The sequence below is a fragment of the Blennius ocellaris genome (genome assembly GCF_963422515.1).
Source record: "Blennius ocellaris genome assembly, chromosome: 16".
In the NCBI taxonomy this organism is placed as follows: domain Eukaryota; kingdom Metazoa; phylum Chordata; class Actinopteri; order Blenniiformes; family Blenniidae; genus Blennius; species Blennius ocellaris.
This window is the reverse complement of record NC_137665.1, coordinates 19,700,900-19,722,410: the sequence shown is the minus strand read 5'-3', so window position 1 is coordinate 19,722,410 and position 21,511 is coordinate 19,700,900. Positions and strand designations below refer to the sequence as shown.

Genomic DNA, 21,511 nt, shown 5'->3' with positions numbered 1-21,511 from the left:
TTTATTTCGAAATTTATCAAACTAATTTCAATCTCTCTCAATTATTCTGCCAAAACTAAATGTTTAATCCATTACCCCTGGAGTAAATATTTGAATGTCACTTAAAGCTGCCGTTTTCCATTTTTGTTTTTAATTTTCCATTCAATATCCAAACGTTTCATTAATTTATTATAAATACATCAACTATCAATTTCAATTAGTGCATTATTCATTTGCAAATAAAAAAAATAAATCTATATTTCTTTCTTTAAAATCTATTTATTGATTTTGAAACAGTTCCAAAGCGAGAATGTGTTGCAAAAAAAACCCAAAACAAGTTAAACACATCAGTTTTTGTTTTTTATTCCTTCCAAAATTATTTTCTGTTTCTGTACAAGTTATTTCCATCACACTGAACCTGAACATTGTAACATCTTCGTCCTCCTCCCCATCTCTTTTATTTTGAAACCAGAGATCAGTTTGGAGAATTTATGCTTTTAACTCGACTTTCTCTCCACGCCGTCCCGGAATGCTGCAAACTGAGGATATATAAGGAAAGACAGTCCGTGGATTCCTTCAGTTTCAGGACTTTTCCTTTTTAGACTCACACATTTCTTGTGTGTGAAATAATAATATTAATAATAATAAGAAAAAGGCCAACGTGTTAAACTTTGTCACGTTAACTTAAAATACTCAAGAACAAAAAATAAAACTGCAATTTCTGCATCAGTTACGACAGAGTTGATTTTGATCGTTTTCAACTCTTTTATTGTCTTAATTTGTTCTAAATATGAGGAGTGGAAGATATTGCTTGAACATGAATATTCTCCAAACTGCTCTTTAAAGATACAGTACGTCTCATTTTCACTCGAAAGCAACTGAACACACAAACACACACACAAAAAAAAAAATATCACAAGGTAGCTAGTTGTAATACCACTTTCCCCCCAGCAGATGGTGCAGAGAGCCGTTCTACCAGGAGAACCAGCTGAAGCTCACTGCTGCCACCTGGTGGCCAAACGTGTCTCCGAGGGAAACGCCACCGTACCTTCAGGTTTTTTTTTTTTTTGGACAGCGTGACGAAAACAGAAATCCTTGCGGCCTGTAAACTACTCCGATTGTTTTCTACATCAAAAATAAATGAACATGTGGAAATTCTGCAGCTTCAATTGGCGAACGAGCCACTCCAGGAATGTTTTCTCTGTCTTGTCATCTTCAACTCCACGTAACAAAGAATAATGTTGGCAAAATGAAAGCTCACTCGTTTTCAAAACTCAAACACACAAGTCAAATTTCAGGGGACCAATTTATTCAGAATTTGTCGACTCGTCTTGTTGGTGGGAGTCAATCTTTAAAAAATAATTTTTTGTTTTGTTTTTAAAATTCGCCTCACTGAGACTCTTTCGAAATGAAACTAGCTGCTGCAGTGGAACAATGGATTTGATCAAATCCAATAAACATTTTGAACTTTTAAGTCCAGAAATGTTGTTTTGTTTATCTAAAGTTGAGTTTTAGTGATTCAATCGTTTTTGTTTTTTTTCCCCCCCAGACCCACAGAACGGTGCAAACAAAAGACAGGAACAGAAACATGGCACCCGACGCGATGGCGCGAGCTGGAAAACTCGCCGTGGACGTTTTAATACTGGCTCAAATCAAACGAGAACAACAAAACAAAACAATGAAAAGTCGAACGCAGCCCTGCCGGAAGTGGACACGCCCACCCTGAGACCTCCAGAGGAATGCTGGGAAATGTCCTCCTTTTTTTGTCCTCCATAAAGACACTCACGTTTTGTCTTGTTTTTTTTTTTTTTTTTGTTTTTTTTAATCGCTCTCACAGTCACATTTTGCTCTTCACCCCCACCTTGTGGTCAACATTGGCAATAACATTTTTTAAAAACTTAAAAATCAGCACAACATAAATATTTCAAACTGCAGTAGTAGTAATAATAATGGTAGCATCTATTTTGTTGGATTCTAAGTACAAACAGCTTCGACTCACGTGACAAAAAAATCCTCATTGTCGTTACTCCGCTAACATGAGTTAGTGCTTCTATGTACACGCTAGCTAGCTAGATACGCCGCCGCTCGGGGGAGGGGGGGGGGGGGGTCGGACAATCGTCGGCTCACCTGCAGCCTTCAGGTGATTTACATTTAATTACGTCTTTAGGAAATAGGAAGAAGTTCTTTTTTCCGTCCGTGCAAACTGGGGGGGTGGGGTCTGTACACGCGTGCCACGCACCTGCCCCTCCCCCGCTCGTCTCAGTGGCGCCCCCAGCTGGTCCCACACTGGCGCTCGCCACCGCCGATGGCGACGTGCAGCTTCGGCTCACGGAAGAACCGAAAGACAAGGGAAAAGTCCCCGGGAAGGAAGTTTCTGAATGGAAGTAACCCGACCTGAAATGGAGATTTACTACTGGGTGTGAATTCGATGTTTCTTCCTGCAGAAAGACGAGACTTGATGTCTGAGGTTTATTTCTCTCGCTTCTTTTCTTGGGTTTTTTCCCCTCCAATTTTTGGATCATCAGAATTATAAAGCCTTTCAACAACTTTTAAAACAGTGGTCAATTTTCAGCAAAAAAATATGTTAAAAACAAAAATTTTTTTTTGAGTTTCTATTTAATTCTATGTTTGATAAAATACTTTTTTTGTTCCGTTTGAATCAGATCAAATCCTAATTCAATTCATGAAATGCACATTGAAAGGATTCGTTCTCACCGTCTCTCGTCTTCACTGGTGAATCGACACATTTTATCGATGTCACAAGTTGCAATTTTGCTTTTTTTCCCCTCAGGATTTTATCCTATGAGCAGATTTTTGTGTGATTTTTTTTTTTTCCACAAATGTGAGAAACTGATGAATTTACGGCTCAGTTGTTTTTTTTGTTGAAGCGGGAGCCTCAGGCTGGTAAACCCAAAAACCTTTCCTGCTTTTCTGTTCCTGCAGGAACAGTAAGAAAAGAACGAGGCTGGATGGGATCATTGGGAGAGTTGGCGCCCCCGTGTGGCGGGTTGGAAACACTGCAGACAGCTGTGGGGCAGTGGTCAAAGATGGCAGTGTTTGTTTGTTTTTAAGATCCGGGACAGAGGGAACTCGTCATCGGGGGGAAAAAACAAATAAACAAAAAACGAGAAAAGTGGGCGCCTTCGCTGAACGTATCAAAACGCGTAGAAATGAAAGAGGCGGGACTTATTTACATAAAGTGGTTTTCTAAAGCACCGCTAGCCGAAGTGGAAGCTCCACGGCCTCCCGCCGCCGCCGCTGAGCGCAACATGTTGCCGCCGCCTCGGCGTTGCCACGGAGACGGCTTCACGAGTACGAGAGGTGCGAGCCGTTGGAGATGTGAGAGGTGACGGAGGTGCTCCGGCTCAGGCCGCCGTCGCTGCCGCCGCCCGGACCCCCGGACGCCGTCCTCCTCAGCGGCTGGGGGCTATTCCTGAGGGCCATGAGGGCGGGGCCTCGGACGCTCAGGCCGCCGCCGCCGTACCCGCCCTGAGAAGACGAGGACGAGGAGGCGGAGGAGGAGGGAGGCGAGGACGAGGACAGGGAGATCGGGGGAGGCGGCGGCGGCGGGGGCAGCAGAGCCAGCGACTGGGCGGAGGCGTGGGAGGGGAGGTGGTGGCTCTGGGAGTGATGGGAGTAATGGCCGCCGCCGCCGCCACCGCCGCCGCCACCGCCGCCGCCCATCCACTCGCGGGCCCGCAAGTCGTGGGCGTCGCGGTACAGCTGCGGCGTGCTCTGGTGGTGCTGGTAGTGCTGGGGGAGGTAGTGCTGCGTGTGGTGGTGGTGGTGGTGGTGGTGGGAGGAGGAAGAGGAGGAGGACGAGTGGGCGCGGCCGGCCTTGCCCGGCTCGCCGTGTGAGGACGAGACGGACTCGGCGCGGCCGAAGCCGCCGCCGCCAACGCCAACGCCAACGCCCATGCCAACGCCGTGGCTCTGGCCGCGCCAGGAGGGCGTGGCCACCGAGTTCTGCACGCTGTGGCTCCAGTGGCTGCCGGAGCGCGGGACGGGCCGCGACGGCCAGCCCCCGGAGCCCGAGGATGGGCTGGGGGTCGGGTAGCCCTGGTTGAAGGCCTCGGCCGGGATGCCGCTCAGCGCCATGTTGCTGAAGCCCAGGCGCATGCTCTCCGAGTCGAAGGCCTCGATCTCGTGCGCCTGGCGCTCCAGGAGGGTCCGGATGCGCTCGCTGCGCTCGTTCTGCAGGGACAGCATCTCCTCCTCGATCTGAGGAAGGGAACCGGGGTCAGCGGGACAGGAAGTGACACGTTCGCCCCCCCCCCCCCCGCTGCGGTCGGCGGTGATGACCCACCCTCTGCTCCAGCAGCGCCCGGCGGATGGACACCCGCTGCTCCAGGTCTTTGATCTCGCGCTCGTGTTGGCTGTCGGTGTGGATCTTGATCTTGCTCTGGTAGGCGTTGAGCAGCTCCAGCTCCTGCTGCAGCTGCATCCTCAGCACCTGGTACTCCGCCTCCTGCGTCTCGTCCAGCCGCAGCTGCAGCGTCAACACAGGAAGCAGGTCGTCACAAGCACATACTGAAGGTTCAAGTTCAAAACAATCTGTTGGTGACGTCATAAAACACCAGACTTTACTTATTTATCAACGTCGTGTGTTGCTAATAGAGGCACGTCTGTGTGAAAGTGCCGCACGGCCTCAAACCTATATCTCCATATATCACAGTTCACCTCTAACGAGAACGACTCCAGGCCGAACTGTGAGCCAATAAAAAAAATAAAAAAAACACATGTTGGAGGAGGAAGATGCCCTTTGGAGAAGAAGTTAACTGCTAAATCAGCATGCTAATGCTAATCACAGCTACTGTGGAAACGTTGTAATAAAAATGTGAAAATATATCAAATGATCAAAATAGTTTAAGACTGACTGAATTGTGGACAAACAGGGTCTCAGCTGAACGTTCAGCTCAGCCATGATGGTGGAACGTTGGAGAACCACTGTGACACTGAGGAACGCTGTTCTCTGGTGTGTTTGGGATATCAGCCGTGTGTGTGTGTGTGTGCGAGGAGTCTCAGGTGTGTGCGCGAGGAGTCTCAGGTGTGTGTGCGAGGCGTCTAAGGTGTGTGTGTGTGCGAGGCATCTCAGGTGTGTGTGTGTGCGAGGTGTCTCAGGTGTGTGTGTGTGCGGCGTCTCAGGTGTGTGTGCGAGGCGTCTCAGGTGGGTGTGTGTGTGTGTGTGTGTGTGTGTCTCAGGTGTGTGTGTGCGTGTGCGAGGTGTCTCAGGTGTGTGTGCGAGGCGTCTCAGGTGTGTGTGTGTGTGAGGCATCTCAGGTGTGTGCGAGGCGTCTCAGGTGTGTGTGTGAGGTGTCTCAGGCGTGTGTGTGAGGCGTCTCAGGCGTGTGTGTGAGGCGTCTCAGGCGTGTGTGTGAGGCGTCTCAGGCGTGTGTGTGAGGCGTCTCAGGCGTGTGTGTGCGAGGGGTCTCAGGTGTGTGTGTGTGTGCGAGGGGTCTCAGGTGTGTGTGCGAGGGGTCTCAGGTGTGTGTGCGAGGCGTCTCAGGTCTGTGTGCGAGGCGTCTCAGGTGTGTGTGTGTGTGGCTGTGTGTGTGTGTGAGGCATCTCAGGTGTGTGTCTCTGGTGTGTGTGAGGCATCTCAGGTGTGTGTCTCAGGTGTGTGTGTGCATGTGCGTGTGCGAGGTGTCTCAGGTGTGTGTGCGAGGCGTCTCAGGTGTGTGTGTGTGTGTGTGTGTGAGGCATCTCAGGTGTGTGCGAGGCGTCTCAGGTGTGTGTCCGAGGCGTCTCAGGTGTGTGTCCGAGGCGTCTCAGGTGTGTGTGAGGTGTCTCAGGCGTGTGTGTGAGGCGTCTCAGGCGTGTGTGTGAGGCGTCTCAGGCGTGTGTGTGAGGCGTCTCAGGTGTGTGTGTGTGCGAGGGGTCTCAGGTGTGTGTGTGTGTGTGCGAGGGGTCTCAGGTGTGTGCGTGTGCGAGGGGTCTCAGGTGTGTGTGCGAGGGGTCTCAGGTGTGTGTGTGAGGCGTCTCGGGTGTGTGTGCGAGGGGTCTGAGGTATGTGTGTGTGCGAGGGGTCTCAGGTGTGTGCGTGTGAGGGGTCTCAGGTGTGTGTGCGAGGTGTCTCAGGTGTGTGGGCCCGTGCCTTGCTCACAGCCTGTGTGGACAGCATGTCGTTGATGGAGTGGTCGTACTGCTCAGCCAGGATGGCCAGCTTGCGCGTTTGCTCCTCCTTGAGGCGCTTGAGCACCGCCTTGTGGTCGGACTTGGGAGTGCTCTCCAGCAGGTGGTTCCTCAGGGCCTTGTACTGCCGGGTCTGGATCTTGCAGGTCTCCTGGAACTGCCGCTTCACCTGCAGCTCTTTGGACTGAAACAAAAGCGAAGCAGACGGACTCAGACTGCCAGTGTCAGAGATCCCCCACCCCCACCCCCCTCTCGGCGCGGGACGGCGGCAGCGGCTCCTCCTCCTACCCTCAGGCTCTTGGGCTGCTGCCGCACCTCCACCGTGTGCTTCTGCCGCAGCTCCTGCTCGCGCCGCTTGTTGTACTCCATCTGGTTGGTGAGCTCCGTCTGGTGCTGCGTGCGGATCAGCTCCACCCGCGTCCGCTGCACCGAGCCCAGCTGCCGGAACTCCAGCTCCTGGGTGGACTCGTGGTGCCGCAGCAGCATGGCACACTCCAGGTCTTTCTGCGTCTGCTTCTTGTTCAGGTCCTGGACGGGAGAGACGGGAGGCGTCAGATCAAACATGGCGGTGGCGGCAGGCAGGGCAGCGGCTGCTCCGGGTCCCACCCCCCCCCCCACCTCCCGCAGCAGGTCCTGCTCCAGGTTGTGGCGCGCCAGCAGCATCTTCCTCTTGTACTGACGGCACTGCAGCTCGTAGTACTGGCGCTGGCGCCGCAGCAGGCCCGCCTCCTCCTCCGCCTGCATCTGCTGCAGACACTCCTTCTGGCGGATCAGCCATTCCTGCTTCTCCCTCTTGGGGGTGGACTGGTTCTCCTGCAGCTCCTGGCGGAACAGCCGACACAGTCTCAGTATGGTCACTAGGTGGCAGCATTTAGAGGAAGAAGAAGAAGAAATGGGGACCGAAGTGCTCAGACGTTCAGACGTTCAGACACTCAAGACGTTCAGATGTTCAGACGCTCAGACACTCAAGACGTTCAGACGTTCAGACGCTCAGACACTCAGACACTCAAGACGTTCAGATGTTCAGACGCTCAGACACTCAAGACGTTCAGATGTTCAGACGTTCAGACGCTCAAGACGTTCAGACACTCAAGACGCTCAGACACTCAAGACGCTCAGACACTCAAGACGCTCAGACACTCAAGACGCTCAGACACTCAAGACGCTCAGACACTCAAGACGTTCAGACACTCAAGACGTTCAGACACTCAAGACGTTCAGACACTCAAGACGTTCAGACACTCAAGACGCTCAGACACTCAAGACGTTCAGATGTTCAGACGTTCTCCAGGAGGCAGGGGAGCAGAACAGACGGGGGAACCAGATGTTCAGACGCTCAGACGTTCAGATGCTCAGACGTTCAAGACGTTCTCCAGGCGGCAGGGGAACGTCTGAGCAATTCGGAGCAGAACAGACGGGTTCTACAGACGCTGGGTTCCAGACCAACCTCCTTCAGCTGGTCCTTGCGTTGGCGATACTGTCGCTTCTGGGACTCCAGCAGGCCCGTGAGCTCCTTCTTCTGCTGGCCCAGGATGTGCTGCTGGAACTTCTTCTCCTCGGCCAGAGCCGCTTTGGTCTGCGGGGAACGACGCAGTGGAGTTACGGGAAGTGAGGGAAAGGAAAGGAAAGGACAGGAAAGGAAGGGTCTCCTCACCTCCTTCTCCAGGATGGCCTGGTGCTTCTTGGCCAGCTTGTCGGCCTCCGTGGAGAAGCTGTTCCTCTGGTTCTCCAGCTCCTTGTCCAGCTTCAGCTGGTGCTCGTCCATCTCCGCCTTCAGCTTGTTCTCCAGCCCCATCAGCTGCTTCTGGTGCTGCCGCCGCATGCGCTTGTAGCCGGACATCTGCTCCCGCAGCGCTGAGCCCTGCTCGTGCTCCTGGATTTGACGGGTCACCTGAAAGGGGGGGGGGGGGGCGACAGCAGGTTTCCTTCTGTTCCTTAAACACGATCGCGCGTGTCGTGTCGCCCAGACCAGTGTTTTTCAACCACTGTGCCGCGGCACACTGGTGTTTCCGCGAGATCTAGTCAGGTGTGCCTTGGGAAATTATCCAATTTCAAAAAAAATTTGCTCTCACAGCCGTTGTCAGCTGTGAGAGCTGTGAGATGTGAACCAGGATCTCAGCTCTTCATCCATCAGGTCCAGGTTTCACACTGAGGGAGTCACAATTAAAAAAAAGAAATTGGGAAATACTTTGTTTCTGTGTTTATTTGATTCCTGTTGATAAAACGTTGATGAGAACGACTTTATATTGTTAATAGAGGCTACAGAGTTTCACATTTTAACATTTTCGGGTGGTGGTGGTGTGCCTCCAGGTTGTTCCAAACAAAAAGGTGTGCCTCGGCTCAAAAAGGTTGAAAAACACTGATCTAGAAACCGAACCCCCGGCGGGCGGTTCTCACCAGAGAGGCGGTGCGGATGGTGGCGAAGTGGTCGCGGTTGCGGTAGTACGCCCGGCGGCGTCCGGCCGACGGGGCCTGCGGTTGGTCCATCTCCGGCTGGTAGGGGTCGTCGTAGATGTTGTCCTGACCCTGAGGAAGAGACGCCCACGGGTCACCAAGACGTGGCTTTTTCTTCAAGAGCCATAATATTTCCGGGTCCGGTGGGCTGCTGGGTTTCAGCCCCCGGGGTGGTACTGCGGGCCCCCCCACAACAGTCCCATTGTTCCAATTACACACACACACACACACACACACACACACACACACACACACACACACACACACACACACACACACACACACACACACACACACACACACACACACACACACACACACACACACACACACACACACACACACACACACTCTTCCACTCCTCATTGATGAGATTTGCTGCTGATTTTTCTTATTTTTTGCTATTGTTCTGTCAATTATCAAAATCATGTTGTTTTTTGTTGTTGTTGTTGTTTTTGTTTTGTGTCCTTTTGTTTTTGTCTTTGCTATCATTGTTGTGATTATTTTGGTTTTTGCTCTGTTGTTGCTCAGGCTGGTTTAATCTCATGGCAGTTAGAAAATATTTAGATCACTGTGATTACTGTATTATTAAAAAAATAAAAAAATAAAAAAATGTATGTAGCACTAACAAGGGTATTGTATGTATCTCCCCACCCAGTCTATCTCTCTGTCTTTCCTCTCCTCTCCTCCATCCTTTCACCCCAACCGGTCTGCAGACTTCCTCCACCTCTGAGTCTGGTTTCTACAAAGTTTCTCCTGTTGGGAGTTTTTCTTTCCACAGTCGCAAACACACCTGCTTGCTCAGGTGGATATGTTGGGCGTTTCTATTTTCTCTATAAAAGCACATTGGAATGACTGGAATGTATTTAAAAATGTCTTTTTTTTAATAAGAAAAAAAAAAAAAAGTTAATCAAAAAAAAAAAAAGATCCATAATATTTCTGATGTTTTTGTGGCTTCAGACAAAATGGAACTGGAGACCGGCTGTAAAAAAGAAAAAAAAAGAAAAAAGGGTGGGGGGGTACCGTGGGCCTGTGGATGATGGAGCTGTTGGAGGTGACGGTGTGCTCGCCCTCCTGCATCATGGCCATCTCGCCGCCGCTGTCGTCCGAGGCGTCGGCGAGGCTGTTGACGGAGCTGCTCTGGGAGCTGGCCGAGATGGACATGCTGGGCACCGACTGGGAGCTCTCCATGCTCGTGCCTCAGCAGGTACTGCTCCCCCGTGTGGGTGGGGGTGCTGGGCTCTGGGGGGGGGGGGGGGGGGGGCAAAGACACCAACTAAGTCTATATATTCTCATTTACAAGAAGAAAAAAAACAGTAATTTGAAGCATAGCTGTTCTGTTTTGTTTTTTTAAACTGATTGGACGCTGCCGAAGCTCCGCCCCCAAAGCGCTCCACATCCTCACTCCACCCCTGCTACAACAAATGTGTTTGGAACATTTGAAAGAAGTTGTATCTCATTTTGTTATATTCCTGCAGACATTATCCTGTGTGGTTGGAAAACGTGACCAGGTCAGTGAACTGGAGTCAATTTGTTTTAAAGAAGAGTGGATTTGTTTGATCTCTGTAGAATTAGACACATTTCTCTTTTTTTTTTTATAGAAGTGATGGTGGATGTAAGGAAACATTTTTAAATGTTCCTCCAGACCTCAGCAGTCATTTAGTTCCGGTCACGCCAGTGAAAAGTTAAATATGTGGAGTGATTTGTGGTCCAGAAAGCGTTTTACTTTGTTACAATTGAAACACTGCTTGGTGTCTTGTTTTGAAAGGATTTTACGTGAGATTTTTCCATTTATTTTATCGTCAATTCTAACACCAACCACCTCTTCCTGTCATCCTCATCTGTCTAGCTACCGACTTCCTCCTCCTCCTCCTCCTCCTCCTCCTCTCACCTCTCGTCGTCTCCTCCTTCCGGCACGGGGCCGTTCTGCTGCGTCTCCTGGAACAGGATCTTCTTCATCTTGCGGTACTGCAGGTTGTCCAGCTCCCTCACTGCGTCCTTGGTGCGCGCGATCAGGTCCATGACGACGGTCAGCGGACGCTCGCGGCACAGGAAGCGATGCTGCGTGACGAGAAGGGGAAAGGTGAAGAAAAAGGGGGGGGTGGAGTGTGGGGGGGGGGGGACGCCAGACGAGGGCGCCGTCGCTGGAGACGCTCACATTGAGAAGCACGTCGGAGGTGGGCCGGTCCTGAGGAATCTTCTGCAGACAGGAAGTCCACGAAGTTGCGGAAGGAATCGGACCTGTACGGGGAAAGAGTTCAGTGGGACCGTCGGTCTGCAGATGTTCTCCAGATGTTCTACAGGTGCTCACCAGTGGTTGGACTGGAGGACGGGGCTCTCGTTCTGAGCGATGTGGTATAAGGCACTCATAGCGTTCATGTTGAACAGCGGGGGTTTCCTCTCGGCTGCGGACGGAGCAGACAGACAAAAAAAAAGGGGGCGTCACACGCTGGGCAGGCGCGGCGGCGGCGGCGGCGCAGCGCGCCGGACGGCAGGCAGGCTGCTTCCTCACCCAGCTCGATGGAGGTGATGCCCAGAGACCAGACGTCCACCTTCCCGTCGTACTGACCCTCGTCCATGGCCAAGATGACCTCCGGAGCCATCCTGAAGAGAGGGAGGGGACAGCCTGACGCAACGGACACCAGCCTGGCCGACACACTGGATTTATTCACTTCCTGTTACGGCAGTATTTTTTTTTTTTTTTAGGCTCGGACAGATTGAAAGTCCAGCAAATTAAAGCTGAAGACTCCACGCTGGCCGCATTACTCCCAACGAGGGACATTTTTTCCAGTAAATTGCATAAAAAAGAAAGAAAGAAAAAAGAACAAAGAAGAAATGCAGAAATCATAGCGGCTATAAAAGTAAACATTTGATGGTTGCGTCTTTCAACCCGTTCCTCATATATATATATATATATATATATATATATATATATACAGTATATATATATATATATATATATATACGTGTGTGTAACACCATCCTTGAGCACTAGGTGGCAGCAGTGAGTCAGCGTCGCCTCCAGCTGAATTCAGATCAAATGACAGTGTTCAGCTTAAAGAGCTCCTGACACCACATTAGTGCCGGGCAAAAAAAACCAAAAACATCTATTTCAACGATTTATCGAATTTGTAGCTTTTATTTAGCAAACTCAGCTTGAATATACTTAATGACTGAGCCTCACTCACTTTTTATTTTGGGATTATTATTATTATTTTATGCATTTTAACTCTGAGGAAAATCGCAGCAATAAAGTTGCACTTGTAACAATATACCTGATGTCTGCAGTCATTTTTAAGTGCATTGAGAAGATAAACAAAGTAGATATATAATCTTTTTGGCCAAATCGGCCAGCCCTGCACCACAGTCCATGTTAATTTTAATTATTATCACCATAGAAACAATAACAGTGAGGTATAATAGTCTTCATCGGACGCTCACTGGAATGTTTACACAGTCACACTTTTTTGAATTTTGCACTCAAGTTTCTACACACATAGTGAACAATCTACTAGAATACATCTATGCTGCAGACAGATTCATTCATTCATGATCAATCCCTCATTCGTCCTGCGACAGGAAACGTGTTCATGGGCAGGAATCCAGCGCTCACCAGTACGGCGTCCCCACGAAGGAGTTGGCCGGCGCCACGATGGAGGCGGAGCCAAGTCGCCCAGTTTCACCTGACCAGGCTCCGTCAGGAGGATGTTTCTGCCTTTCACATCCCTGCGGGGGGGAGGGGGGGGGGTCACAGGTTTCAATACAGGCTGGGGATTTACTCTCATATTTCATATGGTATATTGCATGTACATATACATATATTTACACATGTGCAAGTACACTAATACCATTGGTATTATTATTATTATAAGTATACTATTACTATTGGTATTATTATTATTATTATTACTGATATATATATATATATTGTTATTGTTTGTTATTTTATTGCTACCATTATTAGTAGTACTATACACGAGTATTATACACTATTTCACATTGTTATTATCTGTATTATTGTTATTATTATATAATTCCTACTTCTAATGGCTCTGCCGCTGCACCTTACTTACTATTTAGTTATCTTGCTTTCATCTGCAAGTGTCCATGTTCCGTTCTGTGTTTTACTTTATGTTTTATACCCAGATATTTTTATATTTTTACTTTTATTTCTATTCTATTGTATTTTATAATATTCATATGTACCAGATTGCTGCAACAAAACAATTTCCCTTCGGGGATGAATAAAGGAATTATCTATCTATCTATCTATCTAAACACGACGTCTGAATCCATTCATCCACACACCAGTCTTACCTGTGTATCATGTTGTGAGAGTGAAGATATGCAAGTCCCTGCAGTGCACCATGGGTAATAGCAGCTATTTCCACTTCCTGTAGCGGCTTCTTGTGAACTAGACAAAACAATTTCCAAAAATAAAAACGACGTGTTAGAAACCGTCACAAATAACCCCCCCCCCAAAAAAAAACCTATTGATGGGAATAAATGAAGAACAAACCTTCAAGGAGGTCTGAGGCTGAGCCGAGGCAGTACTCCATCACCAACTGAGACACACACACACACACACACACACACACACACACACACACACACACACACACACACACACACACACACACACACACACACACACACACACACACACACCACACACACACACACACACACACACACACACACACACACACACACACACACACCCCTCTGACTTCAGAGAAAATTACGTTCCACATGCACAAATTGATTTTGTGTAAAGATCCAGGAGAAAGCAGCAGGATCTATGTAACCTTCCCTCTGACTCGAGCTACGAGTCACGAGATACATCTGGTTTCACATCCTGCTCTGAGGTTTGGAGCTTCATGACTGACGGCCCCTGCAGACTCCAGTGAGAACGAGAAGAAAGGCCCGGCTGTGACGTCGGGCCGCCTGCGAGAAGGACACGCTTTCTCCCGCGGGAGGCTTGAAGAGTTGTCGCACTCAGCGGGGCCACGCCCCCCCCCCCCCCCCCCCCCCCCCCACCCCTTCGCCACAGGCCACAACATCTGTGAAGCGGCGTTTTAACGTTGCAACGGCGCGGCGTCAAACATTTCTGCCTTTAAATGTTGCCAGACGTCCCATTTGGCTGAACTGTTTCGGTAACAACAGAGAGAGTTGGACGTCCGGGCCGCCATGTCGGTCTGGTCTTAACCGCAGGAACTGACAGCTTTGGTGGTGCGTTCAGGGGCATCACGTAACTCCGCCCTCCGACGTGTTAACGAGCCACAGCGCTCACACCCCAGCAGGGCAGGATCAACGTGATTAGAAGATGACCGATACAGTCATTAGCGAGCGGAACGTGTGTTTCGGCAATGCCAGACTAAATTTCTCCGGCCAGAAGAAGCCGGCCCGAGAAATTGGCGTAATTTAGTTGGACAAGGTGTCGGACCTTCTTCTTGTTCTCATGGACAATGAATCGGCCTGAGTTTGTTCCTAAGTTTGTTCCTAAACACAGAGGCTCTCCTGCAGCTCGCCTCAGGTTCGTACCCATGCTGTGTGCTCTTCAGGTAGCAGCCTCGGTACTCGATGGTGTTTGGTGACGGAGCTTCTGCAGAACTTCACCTCTTTGATGATGTCTTGCCATTTCTGCGAAGAAGGTCACACTTTTGTTAATGTGGCACAAGGGGAGAGTTTGGAGGAGACCAAGTGCAGGTAACAGGAGAAGATGAAGATGGAATCGATGGGATACCCTAACCCCACCCACCCTCACACACACACACCCACCCACAACCCTAGTTTAATTATGCATGCAAGTCCTGTATCACTGTAAAAAAATAACAATAAAATTAAAAAAGCTGTCCTTTAAGCAGAAGAACGTATTGATGAGTTACCTCGTTCGTCTGCTTGCCGCTGTACGACATCTTCTTGATGGCCACCACCTCATTGCTGCACACGTCTCGGGCCTGTCATCACACCAGGACACCAAACAAACGGTTACTTTGAACTGATCCTGATTAACCTGGTTAACCTGGTTAACCAACTCCACATGCTGGAATCGTCAGCCCTCGTTCACACTCCAGGGTAAAGAGAGGCCAATACTAATCATTTGCTCACAAGCGGCTCATATCCCACCTGTTTTGTGGACATGCGAAAACGCCAGTTCCGATTTTTTTCCCCAGCGGACCCCCGCCTCTCTACGCGCCTCGTCGTCGACGTGTGACGGAGAAGCACCGGAGGTAGCGGCTCCGCCAAAAACGATACGAGCCGAGTTCTCTTTTTTTTTCTTCATCTCGTCATGTTGTCTAGATTTTGTCGGCTCATTTTTAACAACCACTTGAAAACGAGTCTACAGCGTTGCCAGATATGGCGGTATCCCCCCCCCCCCAAATTCGGGAGCCAAATCTCTTATAGCATGATCTCTTATCACACATTTCATAGTTTGACGGAGTTTAACATGGTTCCTACACAGGCTGAGATTTGAGCTGGTATTTTTTATTGAGGTGTGTGGGTTTTATGTTGTTTGGGCTGAAAACAGTGAGTCACATCTGGCAACCCTGGTGCTGACCGGCGTGACTTCACGTCATCTCCTGTTGCTCTGGAGCCCGACGGCATCCGGGCCCATCACGTTCAACACGGCAGGTCGCTTTTGAAACGATCATGCCTCGATTAATAAAGAAAAGTGTTTGACTAGAAATTAAATTAGTTTGACGATCTGAAACATTTAAGTAGGACAAAAAAAAAAAAACACAACACGGTTTACCCGTGAGGCTCATCCACATCTCTTGCCAGCCTGCGGCCTCTTCTGATGTGTTGCAGGGACTCTGATTTTGAAGGTGATTAGAAAATATCACTGGGCAGCGGAATCAGAATCGAGAAGTACCTGACAAAGGGCCCCAATCGGCTGGGACAAAACGTGTCCCGAGTTCACCGGGGGTTTCGCTGTGCTCGTGCAGTTTGCCATACTTTCGTTATGAAACGAGAACAAGGTCACGCGAAGGACGCGACGGGGGAAACGAGACGGAGTCCCGGTCTCAACACAAGTCTCCGTGGTACTCACAAAGTACACCGCTCCAAAGCTGCCATGGCCGATCTCACGGAGGTCTGCAAACAGCTTCTCCGGGTCATCTTTGCAGAAAAGATCAGCCACATCGGGGTCCTTCAGATTGCCCGCCCGTACATTTGAGGGCATGGCCAGGGCCTGGAGGTCAGGAGAGGGCAGGAGTCAGTACCGGGGGTCAAAGGTCAGTGGCGAGTCACAACTGGAGAGGTTTGAGGTCCAAACACACATTTTCACACAATAACATCAGATATGCAATCTGTGCTCATGGACTGTTGCTTTCCCTTATAACCTCATTGGTGTGCGTGTGCATGTGTGTGCGTGTGCGTGTGTGTATGCCTCAGTTCATCCTCAATTAACTGAGCGGTTAACAACGGTTCCATGAGCACAACAAACACATTTATGCAGATGTAGTTTTCACTGGAGCCACCGTGATGCGGCATGGTGGAGACAGTGGTTCGCCCCGATGCCCGACAGCAGGGAGCCATTGTTCAACTCCAGGCTGGGGGCCTTTCTGTGGAGTTTGCATGTTCTCCATGAGCCTGCTGGCATCCTTCTGCTCAAGAGCATGCTTGTTAAGATAACTACGAGCCTCAAACATGTCTTTAAGTAATCCAAAACATGTCATAAAGTAGCCTCAAACATGTAATAAACTGGTCTCAACACATAATGTAGCCTCAAACATGTAATAAACTGGTCTCAACACATAATGTAGCCTCAAACATGTAATAATGTAGCCTCAAACATGTAATAATGTAGCCTCAAACATGTAATAATGTAGCCTCAAACATGTAATAAACTGGTCTCAACGCATAATACTGTAGCCGCAAACATGTCATAATGTAGCCTCAAACATGTCATAATGTAGCCTCAAACATGTAATAATGTAACCTCAAACATGTACTAAAGTAGCCTCAAACATGTACTAAAGTAGCCTCAAACATGTAATAATGTAGCCTCAAACATGTACTAAAGTAGCCTCAAACATGTACTAAAGTAGCCTCAAACATGTAATAATGTAGCCTCAAACATGTACTAAAGTAGCCTCAAACATGTACTAAAGTAGCCTCAAACAAGTAATAATGTAGCCTCAAACATGTACTAAAGTAGCCTCAAACAAGTAATAATGTAGCCTCAAACATGTACTAAAGTAGCCTCAAACATGTAATGAACTAAATTGTCCGTAGGTGGGAATGTGTGTCGGTAAGTACGGTGTAGTGCTGCTGTGCATTATTAGCATTTTATAAAGGTTCAGTATTCTGTGACTCTGGGCACCGTTGTCATGTAAACAGGCCCTGCTCTTCTTTGCGTACAGACTCGTCTTAGTACACCTGATGTATCGACAGGCCTGCTGCTTGTTGACAAGCGATGTTCCCTTGTTTGAGAGAGATGCGTTTTCCCTTCAGTCGGGCAGAAACCCATCGGATTAATGTGTTAAACCTGCTGGAAAATACATTCTGGAGTGACCCACTTCTAAATGGGGCTCATCAGACTTCCACCACCACAGACTCTCACTAGAAAAAACCACGCAGGGCTACAACGGCCCGTTTGCCCCAGCTCATCTCCGCGGGGCAGGAAGCAGCCGACATGTGGAAAGATGAAGACAAGTCGCGAGACACTGGAGAAACAAGATGGCAACTGGCTTTTTCTTTTGGATCAAAGTGAAGAAGATGTGAATAATTAAGCGGGTTCGGTGACGTCAGACACTTTGACGACGGGCCACGCAATTTTCTAGACAGCATTTCTTACAGTGAGCAGGAAAAGTGGCCAAAATGAGAGGCTGAATTAGAAAAAACTAAAAACATTGGCCTAAAATAAAGGAAATAACATACAAATGTGACAAAATGTTCATCTGTGTTCAAATCCCTGTTGAGGCTGGAAGGGCATACAGCATCTCCAACACAAGTTGTGATGGAGTAAAGACAAGTTAAAGCGGCAAACAAACAAAAACAAAGGTGGCCATTTTTGAAAACACTTTTTCATTCACACAATCCTCACTAATTGTAGAAAGCCCTGCTCCAAGCTGTGCCCATCTCAATGTCCAGCACCAATTTAAATGACTTGTAATTGGTAGTTTCAAGGTTACAGGAAGAAATCCTGATAAAAGGCTTTGATGTGAATCGGATGTGTTTAGTTTCCCCGTTCGCATCGGTACAAACATGCAGCTGAGGCTTGGTGGGCCAGGCGCTCTTCCTGCCACAATCTCAACCCTTAACCCAGTGTGTCACCAGTCCACTAATAGTTTGGACGGCACATGTTCAATATGACAGCAGGTGAAACACACTGGTTGTAAGCGCGGCCTTGAAACGGGGCCATGTTCACCCTGCAGATCCACTGTTGAATCTATAACGCGGTGGATTGGATGACAGATTTAAACAGACCACAGGAAATGACTGCGAGTGACGCAGTTTGGTCATATTCAACAGGAAACTACTTCCTGCCGCACCATTTCTTGTATTTTTCTGAAGAGCAACAAGCAGAAGCAGCAACACGTGGCTGGAAACCAACTTGAGCGGGGTAAAAGCTAGACTCAGATACGAAGGATGAATGGAAAAAGAAAAGGAGGAAACAAGAGTGATGTGAAATGAGTGTGTCATTGTTGCTGAATGGTCACAAGATCCACCTCAGAGCTGCAAACAGACGCTGCTCATAAGACTCATACAAAAACATCAGAACAGCTCTAATTTGACCTTCACATACGCCACTGTAATGAAGCAGACAAAGTTAAAACTCAACGTTGAATTGTAATTAAACTGGAATTTCTGAACACATGAAATCACTCGGGAACACAGGGTGTAAGTTGTCCAAGCCAAGAGTCAAACATATCCAAACTAGCCTCAAACATGCCATAAAGTAGCCTCAAACATGCCCCAAACTAGCCTCAAACATGCTCCAAACTAGCTTCAAACATGCCCCAAACTAGCCTCAAACATGCTCCAAACTAGCTTCAAACATGTCACAAACTAGCCTCAAACATGGCCCAAACTAGCTTCAAACATGCCATAAACTAGCCTCAAACATGTCACAAAGTAGCCTCAAACATGTCACAAACTAGCCTCAAACATGTCACAAACTAGCCTCAAACATGCCATAAACTAGCCTCAAACATGTCACAAACTAGCCTCTAACATGTCACAAACTAGCCTCAAACATGCCCCAAACTAGCTTCAAACATGTCACAAACTAGCCTCAAACATGGCCCAAACTAGCTTCAAACATGCCATAAACTAGCCTCAAACATGTCACAAAGTAGCCTCAAACATGTCACAAACTAGCCTCAAACATGTCACAAACTAGCCTCAAACATGCCATAAACTAGCCTCAAACATGCCATAAACTAGCCTCAAACATGCCATAAACTAGCCTCAAACATGTCACAAACTAGCCTCTAACATGTCACAAACTAGCCTCTAACATGTCACAAACTAGCCTCTAACATGTCACAAACTAGCCTCAAACATGTTATAAGATAGCCTCAAACATGTTATAAGATAGCCTCAAACATGTTATAAGATAGCCTCAAACATGTCACAAACTAGCCTCAAACATGGCCCAAACTAGCTTCAAACATGCCATAAACTAGCCTCAAACATGTCACAAAGTAGCCTCAAACATGTCACAAACTAGCCTCAAACATGTCACAAACTAGCCTCAAACATGCCATAAACTAGCCTCAAACATGCCATAAACTAGCCTCAAACATGTCACAAACTAGCCTCAAACATGTCACAAACTAGCCTCAAACATGTCACAAACTAGCCTCAAACATGTCATAAACTAACCTCAAACATGTCACAAACTAGCTTCAAACATGCCATAAACTAGCCTCATACATGTCACAAACTAGCTTCAAACATGTCACAAACTAGCCTCAAACGTGCAATAAACTAGCCTCAAACATGTTATAAGATAGCCTCAAACATGCCATAAACTAGCCTCAAACATGTAATAAACTAACCTCGAACATGTCATACACATTAGATTTTCCAAAAGAACACAATACAAAATACCTAATTTCATATGAACAACTTCAAGGCTGTAGGACACCTGCACATTCAAACATATCCATGGGGCTACTGCCCTGTGTTTATGTATTTGGAGAGGTGTTGCATTAAAACTGGAAACTTCAATTACCTTTGAGTATCAATAAAATAACAAAGTACTTTGGGGAAAATTACCATGGAAAGCATCTTTGGTTATAAACTTTAGCCTCTGGTTTTGTTGACAGATGTTTTGATCATTTACCTGCTTGTACTCAGTATTATGAATATAATGAGTGTAGATTTATCAGCACAACAAAAAGCCCTTAAAACCCGTTTCTGAGTAAAAGAGTAAATGTATCCTAAAGCATTCAGACTTCTCCAGCAGTAGAAAACCATACAATAAGAGCTGTGACACAGATAATTATGTTCATCTTAAGATAATATAGTCTTAAAATTTAAAGTTTGTGTTGCTGCCCCACTATAACAATGCTACTACTACTCACAGTAATAATAACATATATACATACAATTAAAACTGCTAACGACCAGCTAACTGTTAGCCTGTAACCCAACAAACTGCTTATAACATTGTTACTGCATCATACTAATATTTGGTGACATTAAATGTTCTCTATCGTCTACCTCGGGAATCCCTTCCGATCGAGGAGCCCTGGAAACCACAATTCCAACCCGAAACAAACACAAAGACCACCGGACGTCCCCGAACCGGGTTTAAGCCTCTGTGGAGAAGACACCCGTGAAACGCTAACACGCTAATGGAGCTAACATGCTACTAGCCCGGACTCACCGGGGCTTGTTGTGGAGCTAGCTAACCCGCTACTAGCCCGGACTCACCGGGGCTTGTTGTGGAGCTAGCTAACCCGCTACTAGCCCGGACTCACCGGGGCTTGTTGTGGAGCTAAGCCGCTGCTAGCCCCGACTCACCGAGGCTTGTTGTGGAGCTAACCCGCTACTAGCCCGGACTCACCGGGGCTTGTTATGGAGCTAAACCGCTACTAGCCCTGGATGACCGGGGTTTGTTATGGAGCTAACCCGCTACTAGCCCATGATGACCGGGGCTTGTTGTGGAGCTAACCCGCTACTAGCCTGGACTATCTGGTGCTTGTTGTGGAGCTAACCCGCTATTATCCCGGGATGACCGGGGCTTGCTGTGGAAGTTAGCCGGACTCACCGCGGGTTATTGTGGCTCCTCTCAGGGATGAAAAACAACCGTTAGCAGCCGCGCTAGCAGCTAGCAGCCAGTCCGGGTCCTCATCGTCGCCGGGTCAGAAGAAATCAACACGGCGCGTGGCCCATTTCCACCGCCTCCCCTGCTAGATCCACAGCTGAAGACGGGAACTCTGTCCCGGGTTCACCGGCCGGCACAGCGGGCTCTGGTGGAAACTTTTAGTCGGCTCTCTGTGGCGTTTCTCTGCTGCTCGTCTGAGCTAATGGGCTAGCTTAGCCGGGCTAGCCGGGAGAAGGTAAACGTTAACCGGGGCGGTTCTGCCACCGGTTCTGCGGGGTGTGGCTGCCGTTTCCCCGGAGTATAATGTCCCGAAACACACGCCGAAAGCTGGAGCTAACAGCTGCGCCCCATCCCGGAGTTTGGAAGTCGCCCGTCCCTCCGTTTTTGTTCTTGCTAAAAGACAAGATGGCTCAGACTGACGGGGACCGGACACCGAGCTGCGCCGCTTCCTGCAGAGGACCGCTCCTCCCGACCTCCCGGTAACGACCCGGGCCGGTCCCCACATCCTGTCCACAGCCCCGGCGGCCAGACTGGACCTCACGTGAGAACGCTGGAATAACCGCCAGTCATAATAAAGACACTGTAAGAAGTCGGTACACACGGCGAGGTAAATTCACAGTGCTTTACAAAGAAATAATAATAATAATAATAATAATAATA

General features: G+C 48.4%; 1 protein-coding gene across 1 annotated transcript; it reads right to left on the bottom strand.

The window, feature by feature from the left end:
• Positions 1-317: 317 nt before the first annotated feature.
• taok2a (TAO kinase 2a) lies at positions 318-21,250 on the bottom strand. Its single transcript, XM_080511315.1, is given in 25 exon segments — positions 318-4,200; positions 4,286-4,468; positions 6,083-6,295; positions 6,400-6,639; positions 6,730-6,933; positions 7,559-7,687; positions 7,766-8,002; positions 8,509-8,637; positions 9,589-9,766; positions 9,768-9,800; positions 10,457-10,626; positions 10,724-10,777; positions 10,779-10,806; positions 10,877-10,970; positions 11,078-11,169; positions 12,179-12,233; positions 12,236-12,291; positions 12,883-12,979; positions 13,085-13,130; positions 14,110-14,126; positions 14,129-14,166; positions 14,168-14,208; positions 14,454-14,525; positions 15,620-15,760; positions 20,795-21,250. Coding segments are annotated over 24 exon segments (3,453 nt in total). The 5' UTR covers positions 15,752-15,760; positions 20,795-21,250; the 3' UTR covers positions 318-3,285.
• Between the last annotated feature and the right edge of the window lie 261 nt (positions 21,251-21,511).